This window comes from Colius striatus, chromosome W, assembly GCF_028858725.1.
Source record: "Colius striatus isolate bColStr4 chromosome W, bColStr4.1.hap1, whole genome shotgun sequence".
In the NCBI taxonomy this organism is placed as follows: Eukaryota; Metazoa; Chordata; class Aves; order Coliiformes; family Coliidae; genus Colius; species Colius striatus.
Genome location: NC_084789.1, coordinates 6,339,268 through 6,364,404, shown reverse-complemented (window position 1 = coordinate 6,364,404; position 25,137 = coordinate 6,339,268). Strand labels below are relative to the sequence as shown.

The window sequence follows — 25,137 nt, the reverse complement described above, 5'->3', positions numbered from 1 at the left end:
CACTGATGTAGGTACATCTGGGTTTGATCTGCAATTATACTTAGATAAGTGCAATTTCCTTTATGAATTTTGCTAATCAAGTATCCATTGTATGCTATGCAATGGTTCATTACAGCTAACCCAGAACTGGCAGAAAGTTAAGAGCATTTCCCACCCTCCAAAATAAGGTAAGTTTCTCAAGTTCCAATTTTTAGGACATTTTGTTTTATATAAAGCTTTGAAATGGTTTATGAACACTGCTGCTCTTCAAGTCTTTAAAGGAGAGAAAGAAAAATTTTATAGTAACAGAAAAGAACCTTTGATAGTGTATGCTCTGCTTTCCAAAGATGAAAATACCCATCTAGGGATACAGCTCCCAGCTCCTAAAAAAAAAAAAAAGTTAATTTCTGGATTATAGACGTCCTCACAAACTCACACTCTCTACTAGGCAGGCTGTATACTTTGAATTTAACTTGTCCATAATCCTGTATATGCTTATAAAATAAATTTTCATTTTATATTGATTTTGATAGAATTCATCAGAGCACAAAGGAAGCCAAGTAGAATAAGAATTAATAATGCAGTAAGCAACCAAAAATAACTTTCAAGAGTATTGATCTTGTTAAACAATCAAATAACTATTAGATTGCACAAGCTAGAGCTGACAATTCTCTTCAGCAGCTCCCACACTGATTCTGACCCTGAAGCTAACATTTTTTTCCTGGCACTAACTACTCTACCAAAAAAAACCCAACTATATGAAGTCTCTATCACAGAGGAGTAATTAAAAGCTGTAGTGAAAAATAAAGCCTGCAGGAGTGCTGTGCTTTCCTGTGTGCACATCCATCTTTGCTTCAGACCTTCTCTCTTGAGGATAGAAAGAAAATTAGTAGAGAATGAGTTATTACTTCCACTAGTAAGAACAAGAAATCAGCATGAGGGAGGTGCTTTATCTGTTTTTGTAAACACTCCCTGTGTCCCCAGTTTAGGATGCAAGTGTAAAATCAAATCCACAGGAAAAAAGAAAAAAGCATATGGATTTTTTTTCTACTGGACTTCTCCATTCACCTGAGGCAGCAGCAGGAACAGCAGATGACAACTCTTCTCACAAAAAAATATCATGTTGCTTCTCCACTTTTGTTGCTTTTTTTTTCCTAATATATATGCACAGTTTTATGACTTATCTGTCTTATCTTACTGACCTTGTTCTTATTGTTGAACGCCAACGCTCGGACTTTGCAGTTGTCAGGATTGGTGTTCTCCTTGGGGATATCCTTCAGAGCCCTGTGTGTTATGTGGGCATAAACAGGAACTTGAGAGAGGTTATGTCTGGCATCGCTTTTGGACAACACATCCTCTGTGACTTCCCAAAGACCCATTGAACCATCCCGGGAACCTGAATAAGTAGTTTGTAAATAAATATACATATATGTAACTCCCCTTTAAAAAAAAAGAAATAAAGAACAGAGTCTGAAAGAAAGAAAGGATACTATTAAGTTAATCTAACTGAACACACTGCTGGTGCCTATATGTTAATTATTATTAACAAAAACTGTATTTTACTGAGTTGTTAAGTTCATAACATTGTAAACTCACTGACAGTTGTTTTATCTACGCTGTTTCCAAGCAGACAGATCACTTCATCTGTTTTCAAACTGATTAGGATGCACCAAAAAAAACACAATCCTGGACAACAGGTAGTAAAACTGAGTAGACTGATGTATTCTCTCTGTCATGGCTGTTTAGTCAAGAGTTTCATTTGATGTTTAGGGACTACTGAAAAACTACTGCAGGTTTTAGGAGCAGAATCCTGTCTTATTCCTGTCAATGTTACCATAAGCAAGAGGAATAATCAAGCCCCTGGTCTTCTTTTTACTCTCAACAGTTTTGTCAGCAGTGAGAAAGTACACTGCCAAATCTCTAACATCAAGCTAGCTGATCAGTGCTATCTGCCATGGGACAAAATGCCTTTTTTTTTTTTTTTTTTGGTGGCATTTAATCCACCCCAAGAAAGTCACAAAAATAATGTAATTAGTTTCCTAATTAACATAAAGGTATTTGCTATGTCCTCAATGTTTGGAGTTCCCATACTTTTGCTCCAAACTTTCAGATACAGATATAATTGAAAGCTGTAAGATAAAAATCACATCAGAAGTTAGTTGCCTTCTGTTTTTTCCTGATTAGGATCATCAGGAAAGCTCTGATGGATAAATTGAGTTATTTAGATTTGCTAACTGCTTTCAGCAAGTTTCCCCTAGTGTCTCAGATCTAGAGATTGGAACCTAGACCTTGCTGTAAGCATCATACAACAGAGAACACAGCCATTTCTATTCACATCTCCACCCTTGAGCACCCAGAAAACATTGAGAGCAACAGAGTTCAATGTCACCTGCCATGCTTATATCTCATCAGGTCCTTAAATTTCCCTTGGATATCTCGATTAATCTCTGCTGTTCTCTTCAAGCTTACTACCTGACTATGTTTTTTTAATGCTGATATTTGAGTTGAAGACTTACAGGGATTAATTCAAGAACAAATTCCAAGATTAGCTTTTGGTTTTTTTAAAGAAAATAATCTTACTGAACTAAAAATTCAAGCAATTAATTTTTATATGAGACTGTTACGATTATCACCTACAGTTTGACACCTCTGTCTGGTTTTGCCCAAACAGGAGGCTGCTTGCTCACTCCTCCCCCTGTCGGCAAAATGGAGAGGTGAATCAGAGGCAAAGGGGAAGAAAAGCATGTGGGTTGAGATAAGAACAGTTTAATAGAACAACACAAGTTAAGAAGAAACAGTTATAATAATAAATTAAAGAATATACAAAGAGAGTGGTGGGTGACTCGGCTGCTCACCACCTGGAACCCAGGAATCCACACAGTCACTTCTGTTGCCAAGAGCGCCCCTCACAACCAGCTCTCCACCTATATACCGAATACCTATTGGCCAGCCTGGCTCAGTTGTCCTGGCTGTGCCCTTTCTTACCTTCCTGTAAATGTTAACTATATCCCAGACAAACCCAGGATAACCTCCTTGTACAGAACACTACACCCTGTCAGCACAGATTGATAGTAAACTACTAAATCAGTGCAACAGTGTATTAGTATTGCTGCCTTTACATAAGTAATACTTTATGAAGTTACACTGATTATCCCACTAGTCACGAAGTCAATAACTTACCTTTTCTATTACAACCTTCTGTATTTACATCCATAGTATATGTACACATATCTACACACACATACACACACAACTATATTGATAGCTTGACAAAACAAACTGAGTTTTCATTAATTAGTCTTTCATAGGATTTCTGGAAAGAGGTATTTTTGTATTCCAATGTTACTAACTGATAGCCAACACTCCTCTGGAAATTATTCTTGCGTGGAATCTTTCCCTGTAATTCCTTGTGTTTAGACATCCTCTCATGGCAACAGCTACTGGGTAGTCAGAAAACATTCCCTCTGATACTGGAATAAATCAAATCTAGACCAGAGCCCTACTAAAAAAACAAAGTGAAGCACTGTACTAAGACCAAGAAGGGTTTAAGTAGCCAAGGTAGTTGCAAGTGGTTTCAACTGTCCTGATAAAGGTGCTTTTCCCTAAGACGTATCAAGGGCTGTACATCAGTATAAACTTCTGGAGAGGAGAAAAAGAAAAAAAATGGACCTTACCAGAAACAGCCATAGTATCACTGATCCATGCAATCGAAAATATCCAGTCCTTATGTCCATCCTAAAAGAAAAAAAAACAGAACAGATTTTTCTGTGCCATTATACTCTAGAATAGTCTCATAGCAGAAAAGTGTTCTTCACTATGATTTTTAGTACAAACTCAGAAAGACAGACCTACATTAAAAACATGTAAGGTAAGATTCCAGTATCAAGTTGAAGCACTTTAAGTATCTAACAGTAATTTCATATTTTTGAAGTGTAGAATTAATGCCGAGCAATTATGAAATAGAAAAACAGGTCTCTAATCAAGGATAAATTAATCTCAGTTCGAAGGACTTAACATTTTCCATTTTGCAAGCCGCATTCTTTGAAAATACTTCTTCAAATACACATCCCTACTATAAGATGTAAGAAAAATCTCATGTTTATAATATATGATCTACTTTTCAAGACTATTACTTCAAAAATCTCTTCTTTAAAGGGTAAGAAATCTGTAGGAAAAAAACCCCAATATCAAAACAAAGATCATAAGGCTCTATTTCTGTTTGAAAAGCTACAAAGTCACAGCATAGAATCATAGAATCATAGAATGGTAGGGGTTGGAAGGGACCCCTAGAGATCATCTAGTCCAATCCCCCTGCAGAAGCAGGTTCACCTAGATCACGTCGCATAGGAACATGTCCAGGAAAGTCTTGAAGACCTCCAAAAAAGCAGACTCCACAACCTTGATGTGTAATCTTGAATAAGACTGGCCCCAGAACCGATCCCTGTGGAACTCAACATCTTCATCAACGACCTAGATGAGGGGACAGAGTGTACCCTCAACAAGTTTGCTGATGACACCAAACTGGGAGGACTGGCTGATGCACCAGAAAGCTGTGCTGCCATTCAGCGGGACCTCGACCAGCTTGAGAGTTGGGCAGAGAGGAACCTCATTAGGTTCAACAAGGACAAGTGCAGAGTCCTGCATCTGGCAAGGAACAACCCCATGCACCAGTACAGGCTGTGGATTGACCTGCTGAGAGTAGCTCTGCAGAGAGAGACCTAGGAGTCCTGATAACTAAATATGAGCCAGCAATGTGCCCTCATGGCCAAGGCGGCCAATGGCATTCTGGGATGCATCAAGAAGAGTGTGGTCAGCAGATCAAGGGAGGTTCTTCTCCCCCTCTACTCTGCCCTGGTGAGGCCTCATCTGGAGTCCTGTGTCCAGTTCTGGGCTCCTCAGCTCAGGAGGGACAGGGAACTGCTGGAGAGAGTCCAGCGCAGGGCCACCAAGATGATCAAGGGTATAGAACATCTTTCATATGAGGAAAGACTGCAGAAATTGGGGCTGTTTAGTCTGGAGAAGAGGAGATTGAGGGGTGATCTTATTAACATTTATAAATATCTAAAGGGTGGGTGTTCAGGAGGTTGGGACATCCCTCTTTTCTATAGTAGATAGTAACAGGACAATGGGTAATGGGATGAAGCTGGAACACAAAAAGTTCCACTTAAACATAAGAAAAAACTACTTCTCTGTGAGGGTGAGGTGGCAGTGGAACAGGTTGCCCAGGGGGTTTGTGGAGTCTCCTTCCTTGGAGGTCTTCAAGACTAACCTGGACATGTTCCTATGTGACCTGATCTAGATGAACCTGCTTCTGCAGGGGGGTTGGACTAGATGATCTCTAGGGGTCCCTTCCAATCCCTACCATTCTATGATTCTATGAAGTCCACTGGCCACAGGCCTCCAACTCGATTCTGTGCCATTGATCACCATCCTTTGGGCTCTGTCATTCAGCCAGCTCTCAATCCACCTCACTGTCTACTCATCCAAGCCATACTGCTTGAGCTTTCTGATGAGGATGTTACAGGAGACAGTGTCAAAAGCCTTGCTGAAGTCAAGGTAGATGACATCCGCTGCTCTCCCCTCATCTAGTCACCCAGTTATGCACTCATATGAGGCTATCAGGTTGGTCAAACAGGATTTCCCCTTGGTGAAGCCATGATGACTCCCCCGATAACCACTTTTTCCTTCATATGTTTAGTGATGTCATTCAGGATGATTTGTTCCATCACTTTTCCAGGGATGGAGATGAGGCTGACCAGCCTGTAGTTTTTCAGGTCATCATTCTTGCCCTTTTTGATGACTGGAGTGACATTGGCCTTTCTCCAGTCCTCAGAAACCTCGTCTGTCCTCCATGATTGTTCAAAAATGATGGAGAGAGGCTTAGCAATCACATCAGGCAGCTCTCTCAGCACTCTAGGATGCATCTCATGAGGACCCATTGACTAATGAAGGTTAAGCTTGCCCAACAAGTCTTTAACCTCTTCCTCTTCTACCCAGGGCAAGTCCTCTGCTGTCCTGGCCATCCTACTATCCTTGCTGAACTGGGCTTCCCAAGGGTCAGCCTTGGCCGTAAAGACTGAAGCAAAGAAGGCATTCAGTACTTCGGCCTTCTCTGCATCCTCAGACACCCAGACACCCTCTGAGTTTAGCAGCAGGCACACATTCCCCTTCGTTATCCTTCTGCTGCTGATGTACTTGAAAAATACCTTATTACTGTCCTTAATATCCCTGGCTAAATTTAATTCTAGAGGGGCTCTGGTTGCACCCCTGCATGCCCTGGCAATGTTCCTATACTCTTCCCAAGAGTCAGTCCCTGTTTCCACCTCTCCCTGAGTTGTCCCAGCAGATCCTTGCTCATCCATGGAGGCCTCCTACCTCTTTTTTTTTCTTTCTTGTGCCTTGGGACACACTGATCCTGGGCTTGGAGGAAGTGGTGCTTGAAGATTGACCAGCTCTCATTGGCACTTCTCTCTTCTAGAATCATATCCCATAAGATCTGTCCAAGTAGATCTTTGAAGAGGCCAAAGTCGGCTCGCCTGAAATCCAGGGTCCTGCTTTGTGTCCTGCCTCTTCCACACAGGATCTTGAACTCTACCATCTCATGGTCACTGCAGCAGAGGTTGCCTCCAACCTTCACATCCCCAAACAGACCCTCCTTATTCGTCAGTACCAGGTCTAGCAGCACACTCCTCCTTGTTGGTTCCTCGATCATCTGCGACAGGAAGTTGTCATCAACAATCTGTAGGAACCTCCCGGACTGCATGTGCTTGGTTGTGTGGCTATCCCAGCAAATATCAGGGTGGTTGAAGTCCCCCATGAGGACCAGGGACTGTGATCTTGAGGCAGCTCTCAGCTGTTCGTCGACAGTCTCATCCACATCCTCCTCCTGATCAGGTAGCCTGTAGCAGACTCCTACAACAATATCACCTGCCTTGCCCTGCCCATTAATTTTTACCCATAAGCACTCTACCCGCCCCTCATCCCCACCCAGGCACAGTTCGGTACACATTAATTGCTCCCTCACATAGAGAGCAACTCCACCTCCACGCGTTGTCAGTCTATCTTTCCTGAACAATACATAGCTCTCCATGGCTGTGCTCCAGTCATGGCAGCTGTCCCATCACGTCTCTGTGACCGCAATGAGGTCATAGTCCTGCATCTGCAACCACATCTCTAGTTCCTCCTGCTTATTCCCCAGGCTGCGTGCATTGGTGTAGAGGCAGCACAGGGGCTTACTCAAACACACAGGTTTCCCTGGATGGGTGCAGGAGGCTCCTCCCCGGTTCGACTCTTTCTCAGGATGGTCAGCCTTCCGTATCTCAGCCCAGTGTGCAGATGAAGGGCACTTATCATTGCATTCCCTGTCCTGCCCTGTTTCCCAGCTAGAGGGGACAGCTTGTTCTGTTTTGCTTCTCCCCCATCCCCCAAGTCCCTTAGTTTAAGGGACAGCAGCACACAAACACATGGAAAGTCACACCAATCTAGAGAGTTGAATCTTTCTGCAGCTGGTTATCTGCTGCTACAGAAACTCCAACGCGACCTCTGCCGTTGTAGTTAACTTCTACCTGAAGTTCTTATTAAAAAGGAAAAATGAGAGAGAAGTGCTTACAGGACACCATTATACTCCTTTCATCCATTTCTTTTTCCCCCATTTCAATGCAGGCTATTTTCAAAAGTCCTCATGATTTTTCAGAAATGTAAGAAGTACCACTGTCTATCAAACTGTCATAAGACACTGGGTTAGAACTAATCCTCAGAGCCAAGTTCTGGAATAATATATACATAAGCAGCACTGGAAAAGGGGAACTTGTATTATCCTTTCCATTTCTCAAAAGAGCTTTTTCACCAAAACTGGTTTTAGAGGTCACTACCACAATTATACTCTCAGAGGGTGTCAGGAGGATGGAGCCAGGCTCTTCTCAACAATATTCAATGATAGGACAAGGGGCAACGGGTACAATATGGAACATAAGACATTCCAAAGAAACACAAGGAAAAACTTCTTCAGTGTGAGAGTGAGGGAGCAGTGGAACAGGTTGCCCAGATGCACTGATGAGTCTTCTTCTCTGGAAACATTCAAAACCCACCTGGACGAGTTCCTGCGTGACCTACTCTAGGTGGTCCTGCTCTGGCAGGGGGGTTGGACTAGATGATCTTTCGAGGTCCCTTCCAACCCTTAAGATTCTATGATTCTGTGAAGTAGACCTGAATGATGGTGAGGAAGAAGAAATCTGACTTGGAACCCTGAGAATCATCTCTCATGTTTGCATACTCACATATTTAAGGTATCTTGTCAAAGAAGACAACTCCATCAGGAACGCTGTAAAGCTCTCAGAAATTCACTCTCCACTACAAGACTCCTAAATCTTAACCTAGCTCTGACATTAGTTAAAGTAGTAATTCTTGTAAGTGACAGAATAAACTTTCCCTGAATACTACCACTTACATCTCCCACACAGACAGGATCAAGTGTAGACAGACGATAAATTGCAAGACTGTTGGGGTTGTGTCCACCTGTGGCCAGAAGGGTCCTCGAGGGATTGAGCTCAATGGCATGAATGCCACATCCTTGCTGGTTCACCATGCCGGGTTCACGATCTTTCAAAATAGGTATCTTGGTAATTTGACCAGTCTGGACATCTACTACAAATAACTAGAGAAAAACAAACAAAAACCAACCAAACAAAAAAACAGCAGATATAAGTCATCAAATAGATAAGAAAAACAAGATGGTCAAATATCTTCCTTATTTTAAATTTACATTCTTTTCAAGTTGAAATTCACATTGTCTTAAAAATGCATAAATTCCTTTCTAAAACAAGCATTTGTTTTTTTAATCAACTCATTTAGTTTTTACAGCAACAGAAGACAAGGGAAAGAAATTTGCATGGGAAGTTACCACTTAACAAATCCCTTCTATCTAAAACTCTTTTCCCTGTACAATACCATGACAATACAATATTGTTTTTCAGTTTCCCTGTACCACAGTGAGAGACATGCCTCAAACCTGCAAGTGAGCCCCAAGAGGGCTTAGCACAACTCTCCTGCCTCCCAAATGAAGATATTTGCTATGAAGTTTTGGCTTTGGCAAACCAACACTCCTAAAGTTTACATAAGTGTTCATTTTGAGATGGTGGAGCTCAAGATCCCAAAAGGAAGAAGCAGGATTGTATCCCTGAAATCAGGCGAGCTGACTTTGGTCCCTTCAAAGACCTGCTTGGAGGAATCTCATGGGGTAGGATCCTAGATGGCAAAAGTGCCCAAGAGAGCTGGTTGATCTTCAAGTACCACTTCCTCCAAGCAGAGGATCAGTGTGTCCCCACAAGTAAAAAATCAGGAAAAGGAGGCAAGAGGTCTATGTGGATGAACAAGGAGCTACTAGAGAGACTGAAGAAGAAAGAAGTATATGGAAGGTGGAAAAGGGGCCTGGTCACTTGGAAAGAGTATAGGAATGTTGTCAGAGCACGCAGGAATGAAACTAGGAAGGCTAAAGCCCCTTTTGGAATTAAGTCTGGCAGGGGATGTAAAGGAAAACAAAAAGGGCTTCTTTAAGTACATTCATAGCAAAAGGAAGATTAGGGGCAATGTGGGCCTGCTGCTGAACACAGAGAGTGCCCTGGTAACAGAGGATGCAGAGAAGGTGGAACTACTGAATGCCTCCTGTGCTTCGGTCTTTACGGCTAAGGCTGGCCCTCAGGATGCCCAGTCCCTGGGGGACAGTGAGATAGTCTGGAAGACCTTCTCTTGGTGCACGAGGATGGGGTTAGAGACCTATTTGGCAAATTGGACACCCACAAATCCATAGGTCCTGATGTGATACACCCAGGAGCGCTGAGGGAGCTGGCTGACGTTATTACTAAGCCACTCTCCATCATTTTGAAATTATTGTGGAGCACGGGTGAGGTGCCTGAGGACTGGAGAAAGGTCAATGTTACTCCAGTCTTCCAAAAAGGCAAGAAGGAGGACCCAGGAAACTACAGGCCAGTCAGACTCATCCTGGATGCCATCTCAAAACACATAAAGGAAAAAAAGGTGTCATAGGTTTGTGTGGAGCTGTTTCTGGTAATGGGGAAGGAGCTGTAAAGATGACTCCTATAAGAAGTTGTTCAAAACTCTCCCCAGCTCGGAGTGAGACCCACTTCTGGGGCTGAGACAATTGGGTGCCTCCATGATCAGTTTTTATGAAGAAGCCGCCAGAAGAGGAGGGTTCTTCCTATTCTTCCTTCTTTTCCAGCCGGTAGTGGAAGGAGTTGGAGGAGAGAGAAGCAACCACACAGACCCTAAGGTCAGTCAGGTAAGAGAGGAGGAGGTGTGCTGGAGCAGACACCCCCATGCATCCTGTGGTGAGATGGCAGCTGTCCCCCTACATCCTGTGGAGAGGAGTGGCGAAGCAGAGATTTATTGGCAGTTCATAGAGGACTCCACGCCAGGGGTGCTAACTGTGCCCAGAGGAGGTCATGAATTCGTTGGAGGGAGGCATTGCAGCAGAAGGTGCCCAGAATGCTGCTGGCTGCAGAGGAGTCCCACGCTGGAGGAGTTTGTGAGCAGAAGTCGTAGCTGTTGGGAAGAATCCCCGCCAGAGAAGTTCATTAAAGACTGTCCCGAGGAAGGGACCTCGTATTGGAGCAGAGGAAGAATGTGAGGAGTCATTCTCCTCTGAGAAGAGGGAAGTGGCAGAGACCATCTGTGAAAGATTGACCCTATCCCCCATTCCCTACTCCCCCATGTCACTCCCATCTCTTTGGGGCCTCTATTGTCCTAAGGAGGATGGTGGTGTGTGTTGGGGCGGGCAAGAGGGTGTGTGGTGCTTTGTTGCCAGCTGGGCCTGAAACACGACAGATGGGGGACTCAACATAGACTAACCATGCAGAAATCCTATTTCACCAACCCAATAGCCTTCTATGATGGTATAACTGGCTGGCTAGATGAGGGGAGAGCAGGGGATATCAACAATCTTGACTTCAGCAAGGCTTTTGACACTATCTCCCATAACATCCTCATCGGAAAGAGTGATGACCAGCAGTGCTGAGTCAAGTTGGAGGCCTGTGGCCAGTGGAGTTCCACAGGGATCAATTCTGAGATCAGTCTTGTTCAACATCTCCATCAATGACCTGGATGAGGAGACAGAGTGTACCCTCAGCAAGTTCACTGATGGCACCAAATTGGGAGGACTGACTGATTCACCAGAAGGCTGTGCTGCCATTCAGCGGGATCTCGATTGGCTTGAGAGTTGGGCAGAGAGGAACCTCATGAGGTTCAACAAGGACAAGTGCAGAGTCCTGCATCTGGGAAGGAACAATCCCATGCACCAGTACAGGCTGGGGATTGACCTGAAGGAGAGCAGCTCTAAGAGAAAGACCTGGGAATCCTGGTTGATAATAAACTAACCATGAGCCAGTGATATGCCCTTGTGGCCAAGAAAGCCAATGGCATCCTGGGATGCATTAAGAAGAGTGTGGCCAGCAGGTCGAGGGAGGTTCTCCTCCCCTTCTACTCTGCCCTGGTGAGGCCTCATCTGGAGTCCTGTGTCCAGTTCTGGGCTCCCCAGCTCAAGAATGACAGGAAACTTATGGAGAGGGTCCAGTGGAAGGCTGAAAAGATGATGAAGGGACTAGAGCATCTTATGAGGAAGGGCTTTTTAGCCTAGAGAAGAGACAACTGAGTGGGGACCTCATCAACACTTTTAATTATCTAAAGGGTATATGTAAAGATGATGGAGCGGTACTTTTTTCTGTAGTATCCAGCGACAGCACTAGGGGTAATGAATATAAGCTGAAACAGAAAAAGTTCCATTTAAACACAAGGAAAAACTTCTTTACTGTTGAGGTGAGGGAGTCCTGGCCCAGGCTGCTCAGGGAGGGTGTGAAGTCTCCTTCCCTGGAGGCTTTCAAAAGCTGCCTGGACACGTTCCTGTGATCTGATCGAGGGGAACCTACTTTCGCAAGAGAGGTTGGACCAAATCACATCTGGAGGTCCCTTCTAATCCCTACCATTCTATGATGCTATGATTTTCTCATGATACACAGAGCATAATAACTAAATACAGTAGTACCAGTGTGAACATCTCAACAAAATATTTCAGTTATGTCCGTTCAAATGTATACGATCATATGGTTGCAACCTAAACTAGAACAAAGGCTCCCATTGCCTGTCAAAGTGCACTTTTATTTGGGAGGCCCTGTGCTGGATCATTTCACAGATGTTGTTCAGATAGCAGCTGCAGCAACTGTCTAATAGCTATGAGAGAAGGAAAAAAACCTTGGGACGAACATAAATGAAGGAAGGAAATGGAGGATCTAAAGCTGACTTGGCACTAAAGAAAGTGATGTAAAATCACAATCCAGGATTATAAATAAATTCCACATACACATCCCCTGTAAGTGTTTTGTATAACTGAAGAAAATAGTCTCAAAACCTCTGGAACTGAAGATAACAACCACCACCTCAAAACTCAATGCAATTGAAAAGAAGTACACCTTAAGCAAAATAGAATCTCATAGAATCATTTTAGGTGGAAAAGATCTTTAAGATCATCAAGTCCAACCACTAACCTCACACTGCCAAGCCCATTGCTAACTCATGTACCTCAGCACCTCGTCTCATGCATCTTTTCAAAATCTCTCGAAATGGTGACTCCACAACCTCCCTGGACAGCCAGTTCCAATGCTCTTGGTGAAAAAGTTCCTCCTAATGTCCAATCTAAACCTCCCTCGGAGCAACTTGAGGCCATTCATCACCTCACTACAACTCTGTAATGGTTTGACAAGGAGCTGTTTCTGGTGATGGAGAATGGGCTGTAAAGATGGCTCCTGTAAGAAGTTATGCAAAACTCTCCCAAGCTCTGAGCCAGACCCACTTCTGGGGCCGAGCCAATTAGGCACCAGCATGATCACTTTTTAAGAAGAAGTCGGAAAAGGAGGGTTCTTCCTGTTTCTTCCTTCTTCTGTTGTTGTTCTTTTCTGGCTGGTGGTGCAATGAGTTGAGAGAGAAGCGACCATGCAGACCCCAAGGTCAGTAAGAGAAGAGAGGTGTGCTGGAGCAGAGACTCCTCTGCATCACGCGGAGAAGACTGGTGAAGCAGTGATTTGTTTGCATTTTGCTAAAGAACCCACATCAAGGGCAGACACTAATTTTGCTAAAGATCCTGTGCCAGGGGCAGTGACTATGGCCAGAGGAGGCCGTGTCCTGTGGGAGGGACCCAATATTCACAGAAGCTGTAACTGTGAGGAAGAACGTACACCAAAGAAGCTCATTAAAATTATGCCCAGAAGAGGCTATGTCCCAAGGGAGGGACCCTGTATCTGAAGGAGCTGCAACTGTGGAGAAGAATCCACGCCAGAGATATCCAATAAGGACTGCGTCCCACGTGAGGGACCCTGTATTGGCAGAAAACGCAGCTGCTGGGAAGAACCCACACCAGAGAAGTTCGTTAAGGACTGTGTCCTGGGGGAGGGACCCCGTATCGGAGCAGGGAAAGAATGCAAGGAATCGAATCATCCTACTTTGAGAAGACGAAGTGGCAGAGCCCATCTGTGAGAGACTGACCACATCCCCCATTCCCTACCCCCCTGAGCCCTTGAGGGGGGAGGAGGTAGAGATATCGGGAGCAGTGAGCTGGGCCCAGGAAGAAAAGAGGGATGGGGGAGGGAGATCTTAAAGTGCTGGTTGTAATTTTCTCATCATCCTACTCCCTTTTTGCTTTTGTTCTGTTCTGTTTCTTGTAGGTAATAGAATAAACTTTCCTAATTTCCTCTCTGAGTGCTGTAGTCTGTTTAGCCCGGAACCGTAATTGGCAGTGAGCCCTCCCTGCCCTTGTCTCATTCCACAACAACCTTGCTTATCTTTTTACTCCCATTTCACTGGGGCCTCTGCCATCCTAATGAGTGTGGGGGTGAATGGGGGGCACCAGGCGAGAGACTGTTGTGGTGCTTCTGTGCTAGCTGGGCCAAACCACGACAACAGTATTCGAGGTGTGGCCTCATCAGTACCAAGTACAGGGGGAAGAGTCACTTCCTTGGTCCTGCTGGTCACACTATTTCTGATACAAGCCAGGATGCCATTGGCCTTCTTGGCCACCTGGGCACACTGCTGGCTCCTGTTCAGGCAGCTCTCAACCAACACCCCCAGGTCCTTTCCCTCCTGATAGCTTTCCAGCCACTCTGTCCCAAGCCTGTAGCGTCGCCTGGGGTGGTTGTAGCCCATGTGCAGGACCTGGCACTTGGCCTTGTTGAACCTCATACGATTAATCTCAGCCTACCTGGCCAGGTGCCTCTGAAGAGCCTCCTTGCCCTCAAGCAAATCTATGCACCTGCCCAGTTTGGTGTCATCAGCAAACGTACTGAGAGCATACTCAATCCCCTCATCCAGACCATTGATATAGATGTTAAACAGAACAGGCCTCAACACTGAGCCCTGGGGAATACCACTGGTAACTGGTCACCAACTGGATTTAACTCCTTTCCCCCCCACCAAATTGTTCTGAAATCCTTTGTTAGACATTTATAGAAGGACAGAAGAGAAATCTAGAGATTCTCAAAGAGAAGTTATACTTCAAAAGAAGTTGCTTTTGGTGAACTCTCACAGATTGTGGATCTGTTGTTTAACAAGCACAAAAACAATCCAAGAAAATTTAGCAGCATATCTATCTTTCTTGATGTACTTAATCAGCAGAATATTAATTTCAAATCAAAACCAGGTGAAGTATGGTGTGTTAAACTCATTCTACTATGAGTTTACTATGTGTGAATTCATTCTATGCTTTGTGTGCTGTGTCTAGAATTACACATCAACTTCAGCCTGTATTTGATCCTCCTCTGTAGGTAGCAGTCTTGCACAAACAGATGACATCCTACAGGGAATGAATTTTCTTATTTAGGTCTTTATTTTGCATGCAGATATGGAGTCAGGTAGCAGCTGAAGCATGGCTGAGTAGGAGGGAGGCACTCCTCACTTCTCCCAAGCCTGCAGTTCACTGCTGGAGACAGCTGGTAAAAACAGGATGCACAGAGCAGCCCCTCTGCCCTAACCATGTCCTTGCAAATTAACACCTGCACTGCAGGATCAGGACCAGTAATGCCCTCTATTCTCATTCTCCCTTGTCCTTCCCCTATGAGTTCATATCCTTTCATCTGCCTCAGTATTTCCTTCCTTCCAATTTCCTCCCCTATCCTCCTTCCTCTACTGAAAAAACAACCCCACAAAAAACGACAGTTACATAACTAAGATTAAGGTTTGCAGGTGGCATCTGCAGGTCCTAAAGTTGGCACTGGAAGTGCTAATTAGGAAAACCCATCCATGCCTCAGGATGTCCAGGGACTCGGCAAAATTGTGCTTCAGCTCTAAGTGATTCACATTTTGAAGAGCATCTCAACAGGTACAAAGACTGAAATTAAAACCCCTTCACATTCCCCAGTCTGACACCACTGTCATACATTGGTGTTTGATAGGAGGTTAATAAAGACTTATTCTAATGCAAAATTCCTTTAGCTAAACTGTAAACTATTTGGGTTGAAAAGGTAAAGAACTTGGAAACACACACTAAGGGAACAAAAGAACCTTCAAAACAATTATTGGAACTTATTTTGAGAAACTGCTTTTTTAATTTTAATGAAATGATGAAGAATACAAAATGACAGCAATCTTGTGTTAAGCTTATGGCAAATGAAAATACCGATCTCCTACGTAAGTCTCAAAGGTTTCTCTAAGAAACTTGAAGAGAAGACATTGATTACATGTAGTATCTTTTCCTCAGACTTCCTAGTATCAGCCTTTGGTAATTTATATGCCATCATGATACACTCTAAATGCCTGCATCTCTCAGAAATCTGTCTGCACATTCATTTGAATTTGAAAAACCTGAAGAAGCCCATAGCATATAAGATCTAGGAGAATTTTGCTAACACAAATCTTGCCTCAGAAAAGCCCAGGTGACTGTGTTTGAATTTATACATTTGAATGCTTGTATAGGTTCCATAATTCTAAATTTATCAGAAAAAATATGCACCTTTAGGAAAGTCAAATATTTGATTCACAACTGTAAGCACGAGGAGAAAAAGTTATTTCATATACACAGTGATACACGGGGATATTTTTAAGGGAAAAAAGTTACCCCAAATAATTAAACAAATTATAATCCTCATAAAAAAATGAGCAATTGACAGAGCTACATAGTCTCTTCGGTGTTTACAGTGACTAATACTGTCATGGGACTAAAAGAAAACTTACTCCTTTATGACAGAAGTGTATTTTTGTTTTGTTATTAAAACTAGTGAATCGTTCTGGCACTGCACAGCACAGCAAAGAGCAATTTATAATTTAAAAGCTACAAGTCCTCAGTGTCACATTCGAGCTTTGATTAAAATAACTGATATGGTTTATATTTTCCTGTTGCATTCACATTAATTACATGGACCTCCAATGCAGCAAACACCATTAAAGTCAACTGAGTTGGTTTAGATTTACTCCCAAGTTAAAAAGCTGCAATTTCAGTGTATGAGAATCAGTAAAGGAATTCTTCATGAGGTCTCTTACTCAGGAGATGAGAGAAGAAAAAAAAAATCTCATAATTAGAGTGTAGAATTTAACACTCTACTTGTTCAAATGTGAACACAAAGCAATCAAGCTAAAGCTATTACAGTATTCATAATTTGCATACAATCTTTCGCTAGGCTGAAGTGACATATTTTGTAATCCTTGAATTTTGCTTAATAAAAGATAAGGTTCATCTTTAAGACTAGCTGTGGAAGCATACACTTCATGGCAGCATATGCAGCAGGAACAACAATATTCATCTTCAGTTCCAGGACTGTTTGGTCCCAAACAATTTTCTGCAAGGTTATGTTAACAATGCACTTGCTCATTTATCTTTGCTGCAGTAGCGCTGGAACTACAGAAGTTACAGAATGCAGCAAAATTGTTGCAGCTCTAAAAAAAGTTATCTAGCTAGAGTAAGCAAGATTTTTGAGAGCTTATGTTTCAGGAGGAGTTTGTCTCCTGCAAGCTGTTCCACAAACTGCAATGGCTGCTGACTAGTTGAAGTGAGGAATGTTCATGGAGAAAGAAGGCAGAGAGATTCTGTTTTGGGCTTATTCCTGTTAAAAGATTGCTTTGTTCATACAGCTAGGCTTTGCTTCTTCAGACCTACTGCATGAAAGTCTCCCACTGTGTAGCTACAAATAAAAACAGAACATCTGAAAACAAAAACACCATCCCTTGCAGGACAGACCACTGAGTACAGTTTCAGCACAAAAAAACCCTCACGAGGCAAAGAAACAATCACATCAATTGACATATTTTGAGGTTTAAAGAGCTGCTATATAAACCTATACATACCTTACAACACCTGATTAATTTCTGTGGCACCAACCAACTTGCAAAGAAAGAATTTGGGATTTTGCACTAAGTCAGAACTTGATACATGAAATTGCAACCTCAGACAATGAAGCTCGACTGCTAACTCCAGCAGAGATAATATTATCTCTCCTCCATTTATTAATCACACAGGACAACATTTTAATATGTCCCTCTAACGTTTCAAATCCAAAGCAGCACCTTAGGAGTCTGAAGAAGTTTAAATTTTTGCTGAAGCATATAAAGGTACAAAAACAAAAGAAGTTATTGAAACAATGAAAATGGATCTAGAGTGAAAAATAAAGAAGTCAACAAGCAACAGACAATCCTGAAGATCTAAAAATAATTTTTAAAGATTGGAGCACTTCGACCTACTCCGATGAATATCTGGAGTTTAATCAGTTTTTAGTTCGGTAGCAACTTTTGTAAATCATCAGCACAGAACCATACATCAGAACAAACTGATGCAACTTCTGCCAGACACAACAGCTACTGCGAGTATCCTTCAATAACTTTCCATTTGCAGGACAAAAAGAAAGTATGGATGAACAAGGATCTGCTGGGACAACTCAGGCAGAAAGTAGCCATCTATGAGATGTGGAAACAGGGACTGGCTTCTTCGGAAGAGTATAGGAACATTGCCAGGACATGCAGGGGTGCAACTAGGAAGGCTAGAGCCCTTCTAGAATTAAATTTAGCCAGGGATATTAAGGACAGTAATAAGGCATTTTTCAAGTACATCAGTAGCAGAAGGATGACGAGGGGGAATGTGTGCACGCTACTAATCACAGAGGGTGTCTGGGTGTCTGAGGATGCAGAGAAGGCCGGAATGCCTTCTTTGCTTCAGTCTTTATGGTCAAGGCCGGCCCTGGGGAAGCCCAGTCCAGCAAGGATAATAGGATGGCAAGGACAGCAGAGGACTTGCCCTGGGTGGATGAGGAAGAGGTTAAAGACTTGTTAGGCAAGCTTAAGCCTCATAAGTCAATGGGTCGTGATGGGATGCATCCTAGAATGCTGAGGCAGCTGGCTGATGTGATTGCTAAGCCTCTCTCCATCATTTTTGAACAATCATGGAGGACAGGCAAGGTGCTTGAGGACTGGAGAAAGGCCAATGTCACGCCAGTCTTCAAAAAGGGCAAGAATGATGACCTGAAAAACTACAGGCCTCATCTCCATCCCTGGAAAAGTGATGGAACAACTCATCCTGAATGTTATCACTAAGCATATGAAGGAAAAGATGGTTATCAGGTGGGGTCAACATGGATTCACCAAGGGGAAATCCTGTTTGACCAACCTGATATCCTTCTATGAGTGCATAATTGGCTGGCTAGATGAGGGGAGAGCAGGGGATGTCATCTACCTTGACTTCAGCAAGGCTTTTGACACTGTCTCCCATAACACCCTCATCGGAAAGCTCAGGCAGTGTGGCTTGGATAAGTGTATAGTGAGGTGGATCGATAGCTGGCTGAATGACAGACACCAGAGGGTGGTGATCAATGGCACAGAATTGAGTCAAGTTGGAGGCCTGTGGCCAGTGGAGTTCCACAGGGATCGATTCTGGGGCCAGTCTTGTTCAACATCTTCATCAATGACCTGGATGAGGGGACAAAGTGTACCCTCAGCAAGTTGGCTGATGACACCAAACTGGGAGGACTGGCTGATGCACCAGAAGGCTGTGCTGCCATTCAGTGGGATCTCGAGCGGCTTGAGAGTTGGGCAGAGAGGAACCTCATGAGGTTCAACAAGGACAAGTGCAGAGTCCCGCATCTGGCAAGGAACAATCCCATGCACCAGTACAGGCGGGGGTCGAACTGCTGAAGAGCAGCTCTGCAGAGAGAGACCTGGGAATCCTGATTGATAATAAACTAACCATGAGCCAGCAATATGCCCTCGTCACCAAGAAGGCCAATGGCATCCTGGGATGCATCAAGAAGAGTGTGGCCAGCAGGTCGAGGGGGTTCTCCTCCCCTTCTACTCTGCCCTGGTGAGGCCTCATCTGGAGTCCTGTGTCCAGTTCTGGGCTCCTCAGCTCAAGAGGGACAGAGAACTTCTGGACAGAGTCCAGCGCAGGGCCACCAAGATGATCAGGGGACTGGAGCATCTTCCTTATGAGGAAAGGCTGCAGGAACATCTTTCATACAAGGAAACAGGCAGTGGAACAGGCTGCCCAGAGGGGTTGTGGAGTCTCCTTCTTTGGAGGTCTTCAAGACCCGCCTGGACATGTTCCTATGCGACCTGATCTAGGTGAACCTGCTTCTGCAGGGCGACTGGACTAGATGATCTCTAAAGGTCCCTTCCAACCCTACCATTCTATGAAAGATCCAATCCCACTGTTGCTCTCCATCCCACCAACAGACATAAATCTGGGCAGATTAGACATATACTGCTCCCAAGTACAGGCCTCACGTTTGTGTTCCCAGACATCTTCATAGCACCATGTGTTCAGATGAGGACGTGTCATCTTTAAGCCTTACCTTCATTCAAAATTCACTGTGTGCAATTTTGACTCCACTCCTGATTACTTTCTGATATTTTTCTTGGTAAGTATCATTTGGGGGTGGAATTTTTAACAGAAAGAAGAGAACCAAGGTGGTACTTACTGTGTTGCATTTTGTCCCACACACTACTTGTCGGTGGTTTAGCCACTGGGAAGCAAACACTTTATTAAGGGTTCCGAGGTGAAATTCTTTCTCCTTCAGGAGGCTGGGAAGTTGCTGAGCAGCATACCCATACAACAAGCGGTGATAGCTAGACTTATTCTGCATCCTGATTTCTCTACCTTTCAGGTAGTACACCAGAGACCTTTTCACTGGGGGCAGTCTTTTCCTTTTGTGAACTGAGTGATCCCACCCATACTGTGGAAAAATGAACACAAAACTTATATAAAGCAACTAGAACAAACTTAAGACACAACTCCTGTAAATTCAAGGATATTCACAGCAAAACAAACTGAAGCCTTCCAAACTACCCATGGAATATGGTACACAAAGATTAACTCAGAAATGCTGATACAGCCTTCAGCATCATAAAATTGAACATAAATATTTACTAAAGAAGTAAAACTGCGATGATACTAAAAACAGTCCATGCCGGTTCAGCACTGTTGAGCCGCCGGATGCTTTACAGAAACAAGAAAGAGATGAGAAGCACTTTAAAGAAGGCAGCCAAGGCAGCTCCCCCTCCCGGCAGCTCGGCGGGTATAGGGATAATCCCGCGGAGGCCGTCTGATACCGACCGCACAGTCTATTGGCCTCCTCCGGCCCAGCCTGGGGTGGCCTCACAGCATCGCTCAGCCCGGGGGCGGCGAGGAGCCGGCTGTTACGAGCCGAATGGCTGAACTCAACGGAGTCAGCGCGGGGCGAGGGAGCTAACCCTCCACTGGGAGAGGGAGGGAAGGGAACTGCTGAAACATCTCCCACCCCTGGGGCCGAGACTAATCCTCCCCACCCCCAGGACACCTTCCCAAGGCACCGGGACCCCCCAACGTTCCTTCACTGCCCCAGCTGAGCCCCGGGACACAGCAACCCCGACCGACCTCCCCCCCCCCCCCCCCCGCGGGTATCGGGGCATACTCCCCACCCACGGGGACAATAGCTTTCCCCCACCCTGCCATACACCCGTTCCCGACCCCCGGCCCACCTGGAGCCCCCCAGGCCCCGCGGCGGTAGCCGCTACCGCTTTCCGCTTCCTGCTAAATGTTTTCCGGGCCATAGTAGAAGAAAAAAGAGGAGGAGGTGCCGAGAGCCGAGCCTGGGCCCCACATGGAGCAGGTGAGGAGGGCCTGCCGAGGGACGGGGCACATAGGTGCGGGGAGCTGGGCCTAGTCACTCGCTCCTACGCAGGGCCTGCCGACCGCACTTCACGACATTGTCCCAAGGAAATTCTTTTTACGACAGTCGCGTCGCACCTTTGCGGTGGCACACTATCCCCACCTCAGAGCCTCGTTTCCTAGCAACCGGAGGAGGCAGAGCAGCGAGGCGGCGGGATGGAACTGTTGGCTTCACCAGAGGAGAGGCACAGGCTGGCTCATAGACCCTTCTTCCTGTGCTGATAGAGGCCAAAATTTGAGTCATCCAAAAGCCAAGGATTGCCGTTTGGCAAGTGACATGGCAGAGGAAAGAAAAAGGATAAGGAGAAATGAAACAGGAGCAGTGTTGAGGGAATCAATATTCACAGAAGCTGTGACTGTCAGGAGAAACCCACGCCAAAGAAGCTCATTAAAATTATGCCCAGAAGAGGCTATGTCCCAAGGGAGGGACCCTGTATCTGCAGGAGCTGCAACTGTGGAGAAGAATCCACACCAGAGATATCCAATAAGGACTGCGTCCCACGTGAGGGACCCTGTATTGGCAGAAAACGCAGCTGCTGGGAAGAACCCACACCAGAGAAGTTCGTTAAGGACTGTGTTCGTTAAGACCGTTTGCCCATTGCCTTCTTTCCAGGACATGACTGCCAATGAATTGGCATAAGACGGTGGTGCACTTCGTAGAAACTTTTGTGTACTAGTGGGTAACTGCTCATCATAAATCATCTCCAGCAAAGCTAACTCCCTCAGGTACTGGATGCCTCTCTCCATGGTGGTCCACCTGCCTGGGTGGCATGTAAGATCTTCCTTGATGGGGTACCTGTAATGGAAAAGGTCATGTTCGTTAATCAAATCATGAAAGAATAGTTGTGCAAGGAACCGTTTAAAGTCATTGTAAAAGTCTTGTAAAACTTTAACCTTAAAGTTTCTACAATGTGAACAGGTGCAGTTGGCTGAGATGCTTATAGGAGGTACAATAGGTTGCGCATGAGCTGATAAGAGCCAAGAGAAGAGTTCATGAGCGGGCCACTAGAGGAAGACTACTGACTTCATCCCAGCGACCATCCTATGACCACCAGGAGGCAGAAGAAGACCCCCTAGTAACAAGACAGGCACATGGGCAGAGTATACCAGGGAGTGATGCACCTGACTGGTAAGGACTGTATAAAAGGACTGTGATGGGGGGGGTCGCGCGCCGTTGGTGGAGCGGAGTCTCCTGGCCGCCCAGCGCTGTTTTGCTTATTTGCCGCTTGCTTAATAAATTTGATCCATGAGTCACTTGAATTGGCTTGTGAACTTTATCACAGCAATCTATAACAGTACCTTTCCTTTCACGCCCGACAGAAGTAATCTCCAGAGGCTGAAGACTTGTGTCTTTCTTCCAATTGCCTTGTCAATGCCCCCTTCCCTAGACAGGTAGCCCAACTACCTGGCTTCCCTGCCCTCTGAGTCCAAGCTGTTGGTTCCATTCTCCCAGCATTGGAGCAGCCAGGTGATAATGTGCTCACCTGGGCACCGACTGAAATCCTTTCACACATCTCACAGCTCCCTCAGGGACAGGGACCAGGTGATTATCTCTGGCTCTGCTTCTTCCTCCTGTTTTCAAGATGACCCTGGTTCATCTTCATCCCTCACAAGACAAACTGATTTCTTTGTGTATTTCTTTTTCTGTACAGGGGCATCTGATAATGGTTGATTCTCTGATTCGGGCTGTGGTAGTTTGAGCCTGGCTGGATGCCAGGTGCCCACCACACCACTTTATCCCCCACCTCCTCAGCAAGCCAGGGAAGGGGAGAAAATAAGATGGGAGTCTCGTGGGTTGAGATAAAAGCAGTTTAATAAATAAGCAGCAAAGCCGCGTGCGCGGGAAGCAAAGCAGAAGCAGATAAAGCTGTTACTCTCTACTTCCCATCAGCAGCGATGTCCGGCCACCTCCCGAGAAGCAGGGCTTCAGTACGCGTAGCAGTTGCTTTGGGAAGGCCAGAAATGAATCTCGCCTCCCCTTCCTGCTCCTCTCCCTCAGTTTATATTACTGAGCTGACGTCATATGGTATGGAATATCTCCTTGGTCAGCCTGGGTCAGCTGTCCTGGCCATAGTCCCTCCCAAGATCATGCCCACTCACAGCTATTGGTGAAGGTGGGGGAAGGAATGCTGGAGGGACAGCCCTGATGTTGTGCAAGCGGTAGTCATAATATTGATATCAACAGCAAGCACAGCACTGCAGGAGCTGCTGTGGAAAATCACTACCGTCCCAGACCCACTACATAAGGTTAATTTGATAAGAAGAGGATAGAAACAGGAACACTTCTTTACTTGCTGTGGCCTTGCATGTGGGTATGCATATCTGTAGTTCACTGAAGTATAGTACTGCACTGTGAGGTTACCTTTGTGTTTAGAATCAGCACGATTTGTTGTCATCAGTGTACTGAGACTAATATATGGTCAAGGAGCTGTAATTGGCTATTTGCTGTGTTTAACTGTATCTATTTTCTCTGTATCCCAATACAGACTGAATCTGGAGTTCTCTTTGTACTTCTTGCTAACTTCAGAATTTCCTCAGAATTTCCTGTTTTTATCACAGTCACTTTTCAGAGTGGAACAGATGGGTTTAACTTGGTTTTGCAATCATTGGCACCTTCCTCCTCTCCCAGTTCTTTCTAGTTTAACAATCAGTTCAAAGATGCTAGTCTGAAAAATACGAAGTTCCAATAAAAAGAAAACCTGTAGCCTGTTGTTGAAAGATCACTCTGTGCTTTTTCCATAAACTTCATTGCTGGCTGGCTGTGGAGACTCCGCTCCTGCGCAGTCTACAGAAGCTGAAATTCTCTTGCATCTGTATTGTACGATGGAATTCAGGAGATCAGGAAGTGGATGTGTGCTGCAACTGCACCCAGTGGGTTTCTTAAACTGACCAGTGCTGATTTAGTCAATCAGGGAACTTGCCATTTTGGCTGCTACTTGATGTCATAACTCAAGATTTCATGGAGGGCAAAATCAGGAAGGTGCATCAGAGATTTTCTACTGACTTCACCCCATGTAAAGGCTTTTTCTGCAGATTTTTCTCTTTTGTTTATTTAGTGGATTATGAAAAAAACCTGTGCTATAGGAGGGCTATGAAGTGCTGAGGCCTGAGCAGCAGGCCTCAAACTAAAGTTGACCTCTAGATGAACCTCCCAACAAAAAAGCTCCTGCGCATCAATTGGCGACCGAACAGAGACCTGGATTGCCTGAACGCAGATTGCTTGAATGCAGATCGCCTAATCGCGGAATCGCCTCAACGCGGATGGATGCGAACAGCCTGTTGATTCCGCAGCTGCACCATGGAGGAAGGCTGAAGGGGAGCCGGACAGAGGAGCTTGGCACCAGCGGACATCTGACCAAGGTAGGAAGGGTCGCTACCTTCCTCCTGTCTGTGTTGTGGAAAAATGGAAGATGAATATTCAGCGGCACAAATGTTGCTACTTCGTATACTCTCTAAGAGAGGGGAAGTAGCTGCCGAAAAGGCAGTGGCAAAGCTCGTTACATGGGCAAGGGAGCAGGGTTTCTTTAAAGAACCCTCACTGCTTTTTGACAGATGAATGGCACCTGGTCGAGAATGAAATGTGGGATCGCACTATCTCAGGGAAAGATAAGGATTGCTGTTCTCTCGGGGATACGCGGCGGACAATTATTAATGCCTTAAAACAGATGAAAACAGAATCGCAGGTTGCAAAGGTTGTTATGCAGGCACTATCTGGGTCTGATCAGACTGATATGGGTGAACAGGCAGTGGGGCCAAAAACCAGTTGGCTCAGAATGTTTTTCGGAACTGACCAGTCACGCCCGATTAAAGGGATAAAGGGTCAGACTTGTCTATCAGTGAAGTAGTTGGTGGTACAAGAGAAAGATTCGACACAAGAAAAAGTTTTTACTGATCCCTTGAAAACAATTAAGTTCGTGATAAAGTCTGATCCAAAAATTCAGCAAATTGAGACCATTCAATGTGGACCCGCCTGTAAGCCA

The 25,137-nt window shown here is 44.8% G+C and overlaps 1 protein-coding gene across 3 annotated transcripts in view; it reads right to left on the bottom strand.

Moving 5' to 3' along the window:
- Window positions 1-21,948, bottom strand: part of LOC133628544 (DDB1- and CUL4-associated factor 12-like) — a 30,038-nt gene extending 8,090 nt beyond the window's left edge. The window contains exons 1-6 of one of the 3 annotated variants that reach the window (XM_062016853.1): window positions 20,968-21,948; window positions 19,929-20,183; window positions 8,426-8,632; window positions 3,654-3,714; window positions 1,182-1,375; window positions 297-362 (exon numbers count right to left, since the gene is read on the bottom strand). In XM_062016853.1, coding sequence (XP_061872837.1) covers window positions 297-362; window positions 1,182-1,375; window positions 3,654-3,714; window positions 8,426-8,632; window positions 19,929-20,183; window positions 20,968-21,039 — 855 coding nt within the window. In that variant the 5' untranslated portion in view covers window positions 21,040-21,948. The remainder of the gene's footprint in view (window positions 1-296; window positions 363-1,181; window positions 1,376-3,653; window positions 3,715-8,425; window positions 8,633-19,928; window positions 20,184-20,967) is intronic. The other 2 variants (XM_062016855.1, XM_062016854.1) reach the window with 2 other exon arrangements.
- Window positions 21,949-25,137: the final 3,189 nt, after the last annotated feature.